This window comes from Hydra vulgaris, chromosome 10, assembly GCF_038396675.1.
Source record: "Hydra vulgaris chromosome 10, alternate assembly HydraT2T_AEP".
NCBI classification, from domain to species: Eukaryota; Metazoa; Cnidaria; class Hydrozoa; order Anthoathecata; family Hydridae; genus Hydra; species Hydra vulgaris.
In genome coordinates this window covers 25,268,113-25,284,340 of record NC_088929.1, presented here as the reverse complement: position 1 = coordinate 25,284,340, position 16,228 = coordinate 25,268,113, and the positions used below count along the sequence as shown (strand labels likewise).

Here is a 16,228-nt window from a genome sequence, read left to right as displayed (position 1 = left end):
TTTATTTTAACGATCTAAATTTCAACGTTAATTCAACGTTTTCTTTTTTCAACATTAGTTCAACGTTTATTTTTAGTTAAAAATAAACTGTTGAATTAACGTTGAATTAACCTTGAAATTTTCAACGTTTTTTTTATTGTTGAACTAATGTTGAAATAATGTTGAAATTTAGATCGTTATTTTTCAACCATATATCAACCATTTCGCAACGTTGAAATAACGTTATGTGCTTGCTGGGATTGGTCGATACCGATACCAATGTCGCTTATATAACCAGAGCCGGAATGATATATTGAACATAATTTATTGTATTTATAAAATTTAATACGACAATTCAACACAAAGTAATATTTTTCTTTAGGAAGAAATAGCGCCACTTAAAAATGATTTTGAAAAGTTGAAAGAAGCTAGAAAAAATGAAGTTGAAGCATTAAAGTAAGAACTTTTATAAAAAGTTTGTATTTTGCTATTTGAAAAGTTTTACATAGTGTTCGTTATGCTATTCTATATTCAGAATACATGCTATTAATTTTTGCCAAAAATTAAATGCTTACAAATTGCTCAATAAAAGTAATTAATTTATGTCGGGAAAAAAAATTTCATCAATAAGAATTTCAAAGAATTTTATGGAATCATTTTTTGCAATTAGTGATTTAAAATGGTAATGGATAATTTTATAGGAAGATTTATATTAAGTATATTTTGTTTATCTACCTTGAGTAAGAGTTTAAATTTCAAACTTTAAATGAGAGTATAACTGATGACGTACTTTCCGATCTTGTGATTTGATTTATGACGAAGGTTTATTACCGATAAAACCAAATAAACGACACTTAGTGTACTCAACAATAGTGTTACACTTTCTATAAGAATAGTGTCAGTTTGTCAGATTTGGATAGTGTCACTTATTTTTCCAGGAATAAATCATAAATGTGCTTTCAAAGCTTTCCGATTAGCAAAGTCATTGATGATATTATCAAAGTTCATTTATCTTGATGTCTCCTTCAATACTCATAAGTGGTTAGTGTTCCGTTCTTGAAGCATTGAGGTACGCAGCATATATTTGATCACTTTCATTTTAAAAAACGATCTCTCCGAGATGAGAACGATTTGTTCCCATGAGCACAAGATAAATACGGAAAGAAATCTCAACATTAGGAAACTCATTCTGCACACTGTTTTTGTGAATAAATGAATACATTAAGTTTTCTATGCTCACGTCTATTCGTTTTTTATTGAGAAACACCTTCACAAATTCTTTAAGCTGCACTAAGTCGTTTTCAAAGGAGGATAAATCCAAGTCATTCTTGGATTTTTGATTGTTTATGGGTGACTTGACACTCCCAAAATCAAATTCTACCATTTTAGAAAAGAAGCCGAAGAGAGATGATATATCACCAAAGGCACAAATTCTCCGGTTAAAGCAGACGCATAGTGATCAATCAATGGAATGAAACTCTTAACACCAAACTTTTTAGAAGATGATATTTGAGCGAAAGATGCGTGTCTACAGTCTAGGGGAGTTAGCCGCGCATTTTGAATTCCCCAAAAAGTATCAATTATTTCTGTCTACCAGCTTTCTCGCTCCCTTTCGCTCATTATCTTCAGAACATTCCGGCTTTGACATCTTCAGTGATCGGTTGCTGGCCATAAGTATTTTACGTTTTTAATTTTTTTTCCGTTAAAAAAGACGTTTGCCGTTTACGAAATTATCAATAAAATAGTGCAAAAAAAAATTTCTATTAATCTATTTCCTTTCCTAATAATAAAATAATTTTTTAAACTAAGTATGTTTTTTTTTTTTTTAATATGAATTTGTTGTTTAATAAATAAGTAGATAAATTTTAAATATTAGTTATATATGACCACAGGCTCAAAACGCAAATCCGGCAGTGGTCTTAAAACATTTGTTGATATTTCTTGATTCAAAATTCATTTAAAGAATAAAGTTGCTTGATGTCATTGCTTAAAAGGATTACATTTGTTTCCTCAGAAAACATTATCGAGTTTGACTTTGTTGAAGCATTATTAAACATCATTGCTAGCGTAATTTTTATCTCTCCAGATTTTTAAATTATAACATATTATTTTTTTCAGTGAGGTAGCTTTTTATCCTATCATAGGTTTTTTATGACTGCTTTTTTTTTCTAAAAGAATGACATAATCAACTTTATCAAATGCTTTTGATATGTCAATAAATAATACAGTTAATGTTAATACAGAAGTGAAATTATTTTTTTAAAAACCTTTACTAACATGATATGCTATTTCATTTATTGCGTGTTTAGTTAAATCCCAGCGGGCATTTGTTTTTAAAAGTTACGTTCTAAATGTATTTTAAATGTTTTTTAAACGTTTTCTAAACATTCTTCCATTCCAAGAACATTTAAAAGACGTTTAAAAAACGTTTAAAAGTAACCATGAGCGAGACTAGGTTTTTTTAAACTGAGACGAGACCGAGACGAGAAGGTAGTACTTCTCGTGAGACCGAGAACGAGACGAGAAATTTAACAGTTTTTGAAAACAAATTTATTAAAATCCAAGTAAAAAAAAAAAATGTAAACATGATTTTGACAAATAGACACAAATGACATTTGTCAAATGTAAACAACTTTTTCAAATATTAATTCAGAATTTTTTTGCAAAAAGTCTCCAACAAGACAATGTTTTCTCTGATTAAGATGATTTGCTCTACATTTTCTGGATGTAAGTTGTGTCTGGATGATCGGACGACATTTCCACCTGAGCTAAAAACTCTCTCTGATTTAGTTGAACTTGCTGGAATAGCTAAAATTTGTCTAGCTAATGAAGAGAGTTCTGGCAATGTATTTGAATGCAATTTCCACCAATCAAGAATCGGAAAGTCTTTTTTGGCATCAGGGAGATATTCATACTGGCACATTTCGCTCAAAATAGGATTCAGTTCAGATGTTAGCTCTTGTGTTTCAAGTCTGACGTTTAACTTGCGCTTCAGTTTTGAATAAGGGGACAAATCTGCTGAAAGGACTCTGGCAACAGGTTGGCACTCAACATTATCCTTAACCTGTGAGGCTAACCATTCTTTTGTTGTTTGAAATTTTTTGAAGAGCCTCAAGTGAAGTCCCTTTAAAGCAGGATTTAAGTAGTTTGCTGCAGCACTCAATAAGTTTCCAGTGTGACAAAGAGGAAATCTTTTCTCAATGCAGCTTTTCAAGTTTTTTGCATACAAGACACCTTAGACATTTTTTCAATCCGTCTCAATAAATTGATCAATTTCGTCATGGATTAAATAAAGAGAATCGGCGACAGTGTTAATTGTTGGAATAGACTCAGCCGACCACGTTTCTGTAGCTTCTTTAAGTGGCGCCAAAATTTCTACTGCTCCCTCGATTGATTTCCACTGTGATGCACTGATGGTGTTTGAAGAAAAATATCTTCATTTGCACATAAGCTGATAATTGCACTCTTTAGATGTAGGACAGAAGCCATGCAATCCACTTCACTATTCCAACTTGTGTCAACAGATTGGCGTAACTGTCTAAAATTGATTCCTTGAGCGTCTGATTCTGATTTAAGCAACTCAGCTGCAACTGTTGACTGGTGAGTTAAAGAAGCCAAATCTTTGCATGTTTGCAACGCATCATCCATTCCAGCAGCCATTCCAAATGAGTCTCGAACTGCACATTGCAAAATATGATTGTTGCACAAGTATTGGTCAAGGCGCTTTGACAATTTAACTGCAAGTTTCATGTTTCTTACCTGGTCGTTCACGCAGTACATTGGCAAATCAGCAGGCAAATTTAGTTGTTCTAAGAAAGAATCCAGCTTTCCTTCAATTAAGATACCTGTGTGTCTGCCTGGGAACTGTTGGACATGGGTTGTCCAGTGATGTAGTCTCCAATTTTCGTCAATAGCATGAGAAGTCCAAGAGATGTAGCTGTCCTGAGCTCTAGAAGTCCAAAGGTCAGAAGTAAATGCAGCACATTTTAGATTTGGCGTAATCTCCGTTATTATGCTCTTCATTCCAGCTTGAACTTCTCTTGACCGAATTGAAAGATTTCTTGAATATGTTGTTCTGTGATGAAGGCTCGGTTTAGGGTTTGCAATGTCAAATAATTTCTTGAAACCTCTTCCTTCGACTGCTGAAAAGGATGCCAGATGAGTGCAAAAGTAATCCAGCATTGCAGAGTCAAACTGTTTTTGAATGGAATTGTCATATTTGGACTTTGTTTCAAGCATTTCGACAATGGTTCGTTGTTTCTTCTTAGGAGGAGGAAGAAGAGAGTCGTCAGTTTTTTCAGAATACTCAACGTTATCTTGGCTGTGTTTTTTTTCGAGGTGACGATGAAGTCCGCTTGTTTTTCCATCTTTTGTTTTCAAAGACTTTTTGCACGCCTTGCATTCAGCACCGTCACTTGTTTTTTGAAAATATCTCCAGATTTTGTTTTTTCTTGGTGACATTTTTGATCGTTGAAATGAGGCAAGAATATTTCTTTTCAATATGAACAATATGTGTCAAGTTGAATTCTACTGGTAAACTAATGAAATTAAGTCGAAAGTGCACCATTTTAAACAAAAAGTTTTTGTATTTAAAATTTAATTAAAAATATTTAAAATCTAATTAAAGTTTTTTTATTAGATTTAAAAAAAAAATCTAATTAAAAGATCTAATTAAAAATCCAATTAAAAATTTAATTTGTTTTTGTTAAAAACAAGTTAAATTTTTAACTAGATTTCTTAAAATCACGGAGTCAAAATATTAATTAATTAAAAAAACAAATTATTAAGCATTTTGTATATTGTAATAACTTTTAATTTGGACAATAATATAATATTTAAGTCTCGTTCTACTTCTCGCGAGAATTTTCTATTTCTCAATTATTAGTTAAATACATATCATAGATTTGTAGCTAGCTACAACATAACAACAAATCTGGCTACATAACGCAGCTTTGTCACTAGCAATATAGTTACGATATATCGATTGCTACATATCGTCGGTATTTAGCTAACTCCAAAATAACTTTAAAACTACAAAAAAATTTTAAGATTGTCGATGGCTACATATCGTAGCTATTTAGCGAGCAAATGTTGTTATGATAATCGATAGCTACATATCGTAGCTTTGTCGCAACGGTATCTAGCTATCTATAAATGAACATAACCTCTCTTAATAACATCTCGCGCAAGTAAATCACTACAATAAAAAATGATTTAATGAAGACAGGCCGACGAGCAATTCAGTTATTGTTTTGAAAAATTTACTGGGATTAGCAAAAACCGTGTTATAAGTGATTCTCACCTTATTTTTTATATTTTTAGGAATGCTAATATTAAAATTGAAAAGCAAGACGAAGAACTGTTACAAATGCATTCTAAGGTTTTACTTTATTTTGCATTAAAATTTTTTTCAATTATTAGTTACATATAGTTTGATAACCAATTTATTTTTTAGTATTCAGCATTACGTATTAAAAAAAATAAGTTAAGCAAACTGCTAAAACAACAAATGCAAACAAAAGAAAATGTATGAAAATAAGGTTGTTTAGTTTATAACTAATTGTTTAACGCAGTTTATAATTATTTATGTAACAACTTCAATTTTTTTTAATTAAATTCTTTAAAATAGTCGTTTTTAGGACAACGACAACAACAAAACTATGAAGATGAAGTTAAAAGAAGAATGTTTGCTATTAGTGACTGAAATAGAAGCTAAAAACTCTGAGATCGCAGAAGAGAAAAAATGCACTGAATCAATAGTACTATTTTTTCTTGGAATCTTTTTTTTTTTATTAGAACTCTTTTTTTATCTTTCTCTATAGAAGGTAAGGTAGCCTAATTTCGGTCAACAATAAGATTTTTTTTTAATTTTTATTTTTAATTTTTAATTTTTTTTAATTTTTTTTTTAATTTTGATGGGCGACATATTTCTTCATGGGTTTTTTTTAATAGATAAAGATTTTTGTTTTCTATAATAATGTGTAAAAAAAGAGAAGTTTTATGTGATATTTATTTCTAAAAATTAATTTAAAAAAAAGTTAAAATTGATTAGATCTACATTTTTTTCAACTAATATCAGCCACCGTTATAATCAATGACAAAAAAATAAAAAAGAAACAGAAAATCAATTGATATAAGATGAAAGAAAAATGTGTTATGGATTTTCTACATTGAAGTACTTTTTGCTGCTTGATTGGTATGTTTACATCGTCTGTTACGTTATGTAGCCTTATTTATCTCGTTTTTCACTCATTGCTTGACATCCACTAGCTTGAAATACTTGACACTGGTATTGTTAGTGATGATGAAATTGATGATAAGCCTGTGCAGTAGATGATATAGTCGATGCTAATCGTGATGCATGTGAATGTGTTTACCTGCAACTCAGTGTCATCAGAATACGCTTTCTCGACTTCTGAGCATGTGGTCAATCAACGACGTGCATCGTTGGCACCCGAAATAGTAGACACGCTAGAATTTAAAACGTAATTGGGCCTTAAAGTAAAATAAAATTTAGATATGAGTGAAAAAAAACATTTCTAAATAAATGACATCATTTATTTAGAATTAAAGGTTTTTATTGACTGTTTATGAGAACAACTTTCAACAGGTACCCGCTCGTTTGTTTGGCAATTTTACAATTTTTGACAGCCCTAGCGTTAGGTAGATGCCTGATGCATTGACACAGTTGTTTACGATATAGTTAATATTTTCTGTCACCACTAAAACCATACTCATCGCAGTTCTAAATATATGAAACTATTAAGTGATCATTTTTAGCTTCATCGTGTTGTTTTTTGTAACTGCTAAAATAGTTGTCAATTATATTTGAGGTGCAAGATTTTTTATCCAATATTATCTGCTTTGCGTAATGCTACATCATGTTTCCATCGCTCTTTAAAATCATACCAATACTGTGATAAAGATTTGCCATTTTCCAAAAAATGCTCTCGTTTTATGTTTTTCAAATAGTGTTGAACAAAAAAAATTATATCGGCTTTTTTCATAATCCTAATCGCTGAAATATTGAATTAAATGAATCAACAACTTTTCAGTTTCAACTGATAAAACTGTTGGCCTTCCACTTCTATGTTGACCTACGTTTTTACTTTTATTTCTACCAATCAATTTAGACTTTGATACATTGAATTTGAATGTACACTTTCTTAACGATATTCCTTGATCTCAATAATGTTTCAAAGCGTTTTTAATTTCTTCTTAACTATAGTTGTCGATTTTTTATTTTTTATATCAGCTTTCAAGAGATAAGATTAATATTAACAGAGAAAAATGGTATTCATTTATTTAAATTGAAAGGAATAATAGGAAGTAACATCGTGTTTTATCAATTACTGACCGAATCGAGGAAGTAAACATTTGTTTACTTCTTGTCACTTTATGCAACAAATAATTTTCACTTAATTCCACACATAATTGATCATTATTTCATGAACTTTTGATCAACTTAAGTAGAATATTAGCTTTGTTAAATTTTTGTCAATTAACTTCCTTATTTTACAACATAATAAAATAAAAACATTACCATTAGATTCAGAATATAAAACTCAATTAGACCGCATTTATAAAGTCTTCAAAACTAGTTTATTATTTTGAATTTAGGTATTTTTAAATTAGTAAATTATGGTTTTTTCAAATTGAGGGCAGAGGTCGTACTCTAAAATGATTTGTTTTTAACTTGTGATATTTCTCAATACTCTTTGTTCAATTTAATATTAAAAGTGATCCAAAATACACAAACTTACCCTATATTTAATAAACATAGACATGGTAAAGGTAAGGTGACCAGACATCCCGGTCTTCCAGGGTTGTATTGTATTTATATATGAATTCTTTTAGGAAAAAAAAACGACCATGAACATATTCTATTAATTATAACATGAAAATAAAAAAAGTGCTTTTGAGTCAAGATGAGTTCTTGAGGTTCCGCTGAGATTTTGACAGAATCTAATATTCGCAAAAAGGTTTCACGAACTATATCAATCTTAGACTCAAAAGAAGCAGAATATATGGTGATTTCAAAAATAATATTGATTTTTATTCAAAACTAAAGATTTATTCACAGCAAACTTACTTTCAACTTTTTAATTATTTTTGGATGGTCTGTGTTTTATATAAATTGGTTTTATTTTATCATAAGTTTTATATCGGTTTTGCATAAAGAAAATGCACACTAGAATTTCAAATAAAGATGCCTGACAAAACATAAACCTTAATAACACAAAAGTGTTATTAAGGTTTATTCGAAGGAACAACTGAAATCAGCTTTCAAAAGCACTATTGCAAATGTTAAATTGAAAAAAAAAAACCCAGTTAAAAGATACTAATAACATAACTTTGCCCTAGAAACCTAGAATGGTTTGTTAAATATCCACTTTTTAGTTAAAAATGAGTTTTCAACCAGCAATCTATACATTACTTTCATGAAAAAATTAAAAATCCAATAACTTCTGTACCAAGATATTTCTCTACACCACTCAAAGGTCGAAGAGTCAAAAAACATACATGAAAAACTACACCTTTTCAAGATGTAATTGAGAACTTGAAAGTTGTAATTAAGAAAAGGAAGATGTAATTGAGAAATACAACATGTAATTTAGAAGTCGCAATATGTAATTAAAAAACACAACATGTAATTAAAAAATTTTAAAATGCAATTGAGAAACCCAACATGTTAATAAGAAGTCGCAATCAGAGTTGTTACGACATAATATGTCTGGCAGATCTGTCGACATTTTCAGACATATTTTCTGCCGACATAAAATATGTCCGACATATTTTCGATTGACATATTTTGACATAATTTATTGTCTGAATTATTTTCTGCTGACATAAAATATGTCAGACATTTTCTATCGACATATTTTGACATAATTTTATGTCTGAATTATTTTCTGCTGACATAAAATATGTCAGACATATTTTCTGTCGACATATTTTGACATATTTTTATGTCTGAATTATTTTCTGCTGACATAAAATATGTCAGACATTTTCTATCGACATATTTTGACATAATTTTATGTCTGAATTATTTTCTGCTGACATAAAGTATGTCAGACATTTTCTGTCGACATATTTTGACATAATTTTATGTCTGAATTATTTTCTGCTGACATAAAATATGTCAGACATATTTTCTATCGACATATTTTGACGTAATTTTATGTCTGAATTATTTTCTGCTGACATAAAATATGTAAAATATATTTTCTATGGACATATTTTGACATAATTTTATATCTGAATTATTTGCTGTTTGATATTCTTGAAGAAAAAATCAATCTAACAAATTTATTGCGCATTTCAACTTAATTTACAGAGTTAAGTAAAAATAGTTTAACAAATTTGTTGCTTTTTTGCAATCAATTATAATTGAAGGGGAACAAAAAAAAAAATTTTTTTCTGGTGCCGAGCAAACAATTAGTTTTTTGGATTGCATTTCACATTTTGATTTCAAATATGCTACTCATTTTTTACCATCACGTCAAGTTGTAAAGATATTTGGGTTCAGATCTTAAATATTTGGGGTAAAGTTCCTAATATTGTCAAAAAAAAAGTTGTTCAAAAGTATGTCAACTTGGGTCTCAAAAAAAGCGTATTTTAGAAGATAGTATAGAGATTTTAGAAAACATAAAAATTTCTCTATAAAATTTTTTGGCAAAAAAATTATTTGAAAAAAACTCTTAAAAAAATGTCAACAAAATGTTTTTCAGCAATAATACTAAAAATACTTCTTTTTATTACAAACGAATAACATCTTTAAAATCTCTATGAAAATACGCTTCTTTTAAGACTCAGGTTGACATACTTTTAAACAACTTTTTTTTCGACAATGTTAGGGACTTTTCCCCAAATTCTAAAGATTTGAACCCAAATATCTTTACAACTTGACGTGATGGTAAAAATAAGTTGCATATTTGAAATCAAAATAAGATTTCCAACATAAAAAACAAATTGTTTTCTTGGCACCAGAAAAAAATTTTGTTTTTGTTGACCTGTGTTATTCTTCATAAAACTTTTATTTTAAATCCTATAAGCAAATATCTTTAGTTTCGTAAAGGTCTTTTTCTGCCCTTTTTAGCGATGTATCATTTGATAGTATTGAGTCAATACTATCAAATGATACATCGCTAAAAATACTTTGTCAATACTATTGACAATGTATTTTTAACGATGTATCATTTGAGAGTATCGACTAGTATTCAAGCATCATTTGATAATATTTGATAGTATTTGATAATATTGATTAGTATGGATTAGTATTGGCGATTTACCTTATTAGAATGTAAAAACCATCTCAAGCTGAGTTTTTATTACTGAAAAAGGTTTTTATTAATATGACTAAACTTAAAATTATTCTCTTGATTAAAATAATATTTAAAAAAAAGCATTTTTAGTTATTTTTAACTAATAGTTGATTCATTCAATAAATTATTCTCCATTTTTGACTTTAAATCGTAAGGAAAACGAAAAAAATAATATTCCAATATATATTTCACTCAAAACATTTTATGCAAGTTTATGGCAGTTAAGTATGCTATTATAATGCAATTGTCAATTATTTTATTGTTAAATAAATCATAACTATTATAACTAAAAGTATATTATTCGTAATTAGTTAAAAATTATTACCGGTTAGTCTTCTTAATATGAATTTAATGAGTTGAATATAACTTTTGTGAAGTATTTTAAATTCTTCAGCTTAAATGAATTTAATTTGGCACGAATTTTTTGAAATTCTGTGAACCGTTTTTTTCATAGAATCTTTTGAATTCAATTTTTCATAATGAGATCTTTTTCAGGGTCAACTAGTAATTAAAAATAACTGAAAAAGTTTTTTTTTATTATTATTTTAATCAAAGAAATAGTTTTAAGTTTTGTCATACTAATAAAAACCACTTTCAGTAATAAAAATTCAGCTTGAGATGGTTTTTACATTCTAATAAGGGAAAGCGCCAATACTAATCAATACTATCAAATACTATCAAATGATGCCTCAAAACTAGTCAATATTAGTCAATACTATCAAATGTCAATATTAGTCAATACTATCAATGTCAATATTAGTCATAATCAATAAATAAGTCAATAAATGCCAATATTAGTCAATACTATCAAATGATACATCGCTAAAAAGGGCAGAAAAAGACCTTCATGAAACAACTGATGTTTGCTTATAGGGTTTAAAGTAAAAGTTTTATGAAGCATAATTGATTGCAAAAAAGCAACAAATTTGTTAAACTATTTTCACTTAACTCTGTAAATTAAGTTGAAATGCGCAATAAATTTGTTAGATTGATTTTTTCTTCAAGAATATCAAACAGCAAATAATTCAGATTTCAGCAAATATCAAACAGCAAATAATTCAGAATTCAGCAAATAATTATGTCAAAATATGTCGATAGAAAATGTGTCTGACATATTTTATGTCAGCAGAAAATAATTCAGACATAAAATTATGTCAAAATATGTCGACAGAAAATATGTCTGACATATTTTATATCAGCAGAAAATAATTCAGACATAAAATTATGTCAAAATATGTCGACAGAAAATATGTCTGACATATTTTATGTCAGCAGAAAATAATTCAGACATAAAATTATGTCAAAATATGTCAATAGAAAATATGCCTGACATATTTTATGTCAGCAGAAAATAATTCAGACATAAAATTATGTCAAAATATGTCAATAGAAATTATGTCTGACATATTTTATGTCAGCAGAAAATAATTCAGACATAAAAATATGTCAAAATATGTCGATAGAAAACATGTGGGACATATTTTATGTCGGCAGAAAATATGTCTCAGACATATTTGACAGATAACAACAGACATATTTGACAGATAACATATTTGACAGATAACAAATGGTCGCAATATGTAATTTGAAAAACAAAAGTTGTAATTAAGAAATCGTAATATGTAAATGAGAATACATTATTTGAAATTGCGAATTCAATGTAAGCTTAAAGGTCATTATAAAAAATCTTCTTAGACATGCATTTTAATAAGTTAATGATATCAAATTTAGCATTTGTATGCACCAGCAATACAGTAATACAGTAATGAAATTGAAAAATCGTTGTGTTATTTGTCAATACACTATGAATAGAAAGTCTGTTATTAAATTGAATCCGTGCAAGCATTTATTTCACCAAATTTGTTAACAACCACTTCTGGAACAACCAGAACCACCTTGTCCAATTTGTAGACATGAAATATATACAACAGAACAAATTGAAAGAAAACATTATGTATTATCTTCATCGAATGGTAGAGGAGAGTAATTGAATGTGCTGAGCAAAATGACGATTGGGTGACTGGCGCAAACTTTAGGTGTCAAATATAAGACAACATACAATTGGGTCCGCAGCGGAAATTTAAATTTTATTGAAAGAGGTGGCTTTAAACCAAAAAAATTAACCGATGATCAAATAGAAGAAACACTAACATGGATTGAAAGTGACTGTCAGTTGACATTGATGGCCATTAAAACAAGGATGTTAAGACAATTTAGTATGAGCGTCAGCACAACCATAATTGCCAATTACCTCGAAAGCAGACTATTTTCATTCACAAAAGTGAACAAGGAGCCTACTACAATGAATAGTAATGAAAACAAACAAAAAATGAGCTGAATATGTTAGGAACATTAACGAATACATCACAAATGGTCACCAGATAGTTCAGTTGGATGAAACAAATTTTATTCTTTTTTGTAGAACAACGCAAGGACGTGTCAAACAAGGGAAAAGAGCAATAATAAAAATATCTTCTTCAAAAGGTGCAAACATACATTTGATTATAAACATACATTTGGTGCAAACATACATTTGATTGCAGCTATATCAACAACAAATGTCGTCATGATGGAAACCCGCAGAGGATCATTTTAAGCAGATTCTTGTAACGAGTGGATGTTGACTTTGTTTAACCAGTTGGTTACATCCGGGAATCGTTTAGAAGATTTAGTCGTCGTAACAGACAATGCTCAATGTCACGCTCGTTTGGAAAGGGTGTTTAAAAATTCACCGGCTCATTGTTACAATTAGGACCCTACAGCCCAATGTTAAACCCAGTGGAAGCTATCTGGTCCAAAATAAAAATAAGCGTTACAAATATTATTCGCATTCCACCTGTATTCGGTGGTGGGATTATGGGACAACGAATGCAGTATTTAGAAAAAATTGTTACTGCGGCAAAAAATACAATAATGGGAGGTGATTGTACACGCGCTGTACAACATACGACCACACATTACGCAACGATTTTAAATATGGAAGACGTCCAAGTTGGTGCTTAACTGAGTATTGCAATGATTTTTAATGACGTTGTTTAAATTTTAAATTTTTATGTAAATAAATTGTTTGTGTTTTATTTATTATTTATCTAAAATCTCAATTAAATTATTCACAAACAAAAATAAAAGAAAGTTTTAATTGACACCCTTTAGGATTTTTCCAGTTACCGCCTAAACCTCAAATGTCTTTTTCATGACTTTTTATATTTTATTGGTATTATATTACTATTTCCAGCTTTAAACTAAAAGTATATTAGGACTACAAAATTCAAAATACAAAAAACTTTGCATTCTTTATACTTTTCTCAATTACAACTTTTATCTTTTCAATTACATCTTACGATTTCTTATTTACAACTTTCATGTTCTAAATTACATCTTACGTTTCTCAATTACAACTTTCATCTTCTAAATTACATCTTACGTTTCTTAATTACATCTTTCATGTTCTAAATTTCCTATCATCAATCACATTATTGTCGTGCCAGATGCAATGAACAATATTTAAATGGTAGTTTAACTTTAACAAGTATCTCTACAAGATTCAAAACAATTTCAAAAAATGTATTTTCTGTTCAAGGCGTCAGATGAAAATCATGTGAAGAAAAACAATAGCATAAAAGTCTTCAATGAGGATTTTAATTTATCATCTTTTTAAATCTAATAGAGATATGATAAATGTGAAGACTATAAAATTTTTTGAACCATCAAAATAATGTATCAACAAACATTGCGCATTCAAAGAAAAATAAAAGGGTTTGAGAAAAAACAAGGAAAGTAATTATCGAAAAAATAGTTGTAGATTTTGATCTTGAAAATGTTTTTAAGCTGCCAAAACCTAATGTTTCAAGCTTTCATTATTTTTGTAAACTTAATTTATTCGGTAATTGTAATATTAAGAAAGGATATACAACAGCCTATGTTACATAAAGCATCTAGCTATGATATTGCTAGTGCGGTTATTCAAAATATTAAAAAATAAAGTAAAAGACATTTCTTATATAAATAATCATTCTGCAGTCAAACAGTTGCGTTCCACAAAATAAAAATTCAATGACGAAGTTAAAACAAACTGTGTACAATAATAGTACAACATTAGAAGTTTTAGAACGTCTTTTAATTAAGGCTTAAAATGTTTAAAAATTGGATATCGTCCCTTAGCTTGCGACACCGCTCAAGTCGAAAATTTAAATAATATTTTTTGTTCATGAACAAAAAATATTGTTTAAATTTTCGACTTGAGCGGTTTTGTAAGCTAAGGGACGATATGTACAAATACCAAGAAACAAAAATTTACTAAATTACTGCCAAAAATCAGAGCATGACAGTTAACTGTTAAACGGTTAATTTTTAGGTTAATCATGTTAAAGGTTAAGGTTAACCTTTAAAAATTATAAGGTTAATTTTAAGGGTTAAGGTTAACCTTTAAAAACTTAAGGTTAATTTTAAGGGTTAAGGTTAACCTTTAAAAAGTTAAGGTTAATTTTAAAGGTTAAGGTTAACCTTTAAAATTTTAAGGTTAATTTTAAAGGTTAAGGTTAACCTTTTAAATTTTAAGGTTAATTTTTACAGTTAACCTTAACCTTTAAAAGTTTAAGATTAATTTTAACAGTTAACCTTAACCCTTAAATTTGTTTATATTGTCACGGATTAATGCCCTTTTCTCAAAATATCTTCTTAGTTCCTAAGAATTTTAGGTTTAAAATTTTTATGCTCTTTATATAAATGTAAAAGGTTATTAATTACACTTAAAAGTTCATAACATGTAAAAGTGTAAAGGATATTGGTTACATAGTAATTAGAGCATAATCTTATGGATAGTGCTCTAACTGCTAGGCATAAGCCCCATCGCCAAGCTTTTGTAAAGCTATTCGTCAAGGCTATCCTTTGTGATGGAGGTTTTTTTTTGTTTTTTTGTTTTTTTGTTTTTATAACATGTTTTATTTTATTGGATATCTTATCTTATTCATTCTCATTCTCTTCAAATCCAGGCCATGTGATATTGTTCATTTCTTTCATGTTCTCTTTCATGAAAACAAGCATTTCAATGTTGTCAATGCTAAGGCAAGTTCTTCGTTCTGTCAATATATTTCCAGCTGTTGAAAACACTCTTTCTGATGTAGAAGATGATGCTGGGATGCACAACATCTTCCTGGCTAGTCTGATTAGATATGGAAATTTATTTTGCTGGTTATTCCAATATTGACGGATATTTGAATCTTTGTGTACACAGCCTTCTTCAACATATAACGTTACTTCATTTTGTGCCTCCTTAAAAGAGTCATCTTTAGAATTTTGTCTTTTTTGCTGTTTCCCATAAAGTTTTTTATTTGCCTGTTCCCAAACATCTTCCTGTTCATCTTCTTCAGACTCCAATAGTGTTGGTGAGGAGATTTCATTACTAGTAGGACTTTCTGAACCATCTCGCTTTTTCATATCAATTATGGCTTGGACAGCAGTTACCTTAATCAATTCATACTTCTCAGGATCTGCAAAATTGATAACAGAGCCCTTATAACTAGGATCAAGAAAATGACACATTACATATTCTGGTGTTTCAATACCAGAATTTGGAAATCGGGCATCTAATCCTTCAACAAGCTTCTCTGAAATCTCACTGACACAAGTAAGAGTACTGTGGTTACCAAAGAATACTAACTTTCTCCTAACATTGACTAGTTGCATAAACACCAAGTTCATAGTTGGTTCTTTGTCAGAACTAAGTGCTCTAGACATTTTTTCAAGAGGTTCAAGACAGTTCAAAACACCCTTCATGATAAGAATTTCATCCAGGCTTGGCAAGAAACCTTCAATGACTGTAGATGTTTCAGCCATTTTAGCAATGCAGCCTTCAAGATCAATAATTGACTGCAACATCTTCAGATCTGAATTCCATCTTGTTGAAACATTCTGTACCAGTT

At 29.2% G+C, this 16,228-nt stretch overlaps 1 protein-coding gene across 2 annotated transcripts in view; it reads left to right on the top strand.

Annotated features, from left to right (window-relative positions):
• LOC136085864 (myosin-11-like) overlaps positions 1-16,228 on the top strand; it is a 48,580-nt gene that overhangs the window by 18,100 nt on the left and 14,252 nt on the right. For both annotated transcript variants that reach the window (XM_065807598.1, XM_065807597.1), the window contains exons 2-5: positions 362-435; positions 5,302-5,359; positions 5,435-5,506; positions 5,619-5,738. In XM_065807598.1, the coding sequence (XP_065663670.1) occupies positions 362-435; positions 5,302-5,359; positions 5,435-5,506; positions 5,619-5,738 (324 nt within the window). The remainder of the gene's footprint in view (positions 1-361; positions 436-5,301; positions 5,360-5,434; positions 5,507-5,618; positions 5,739-16,228) is intronic.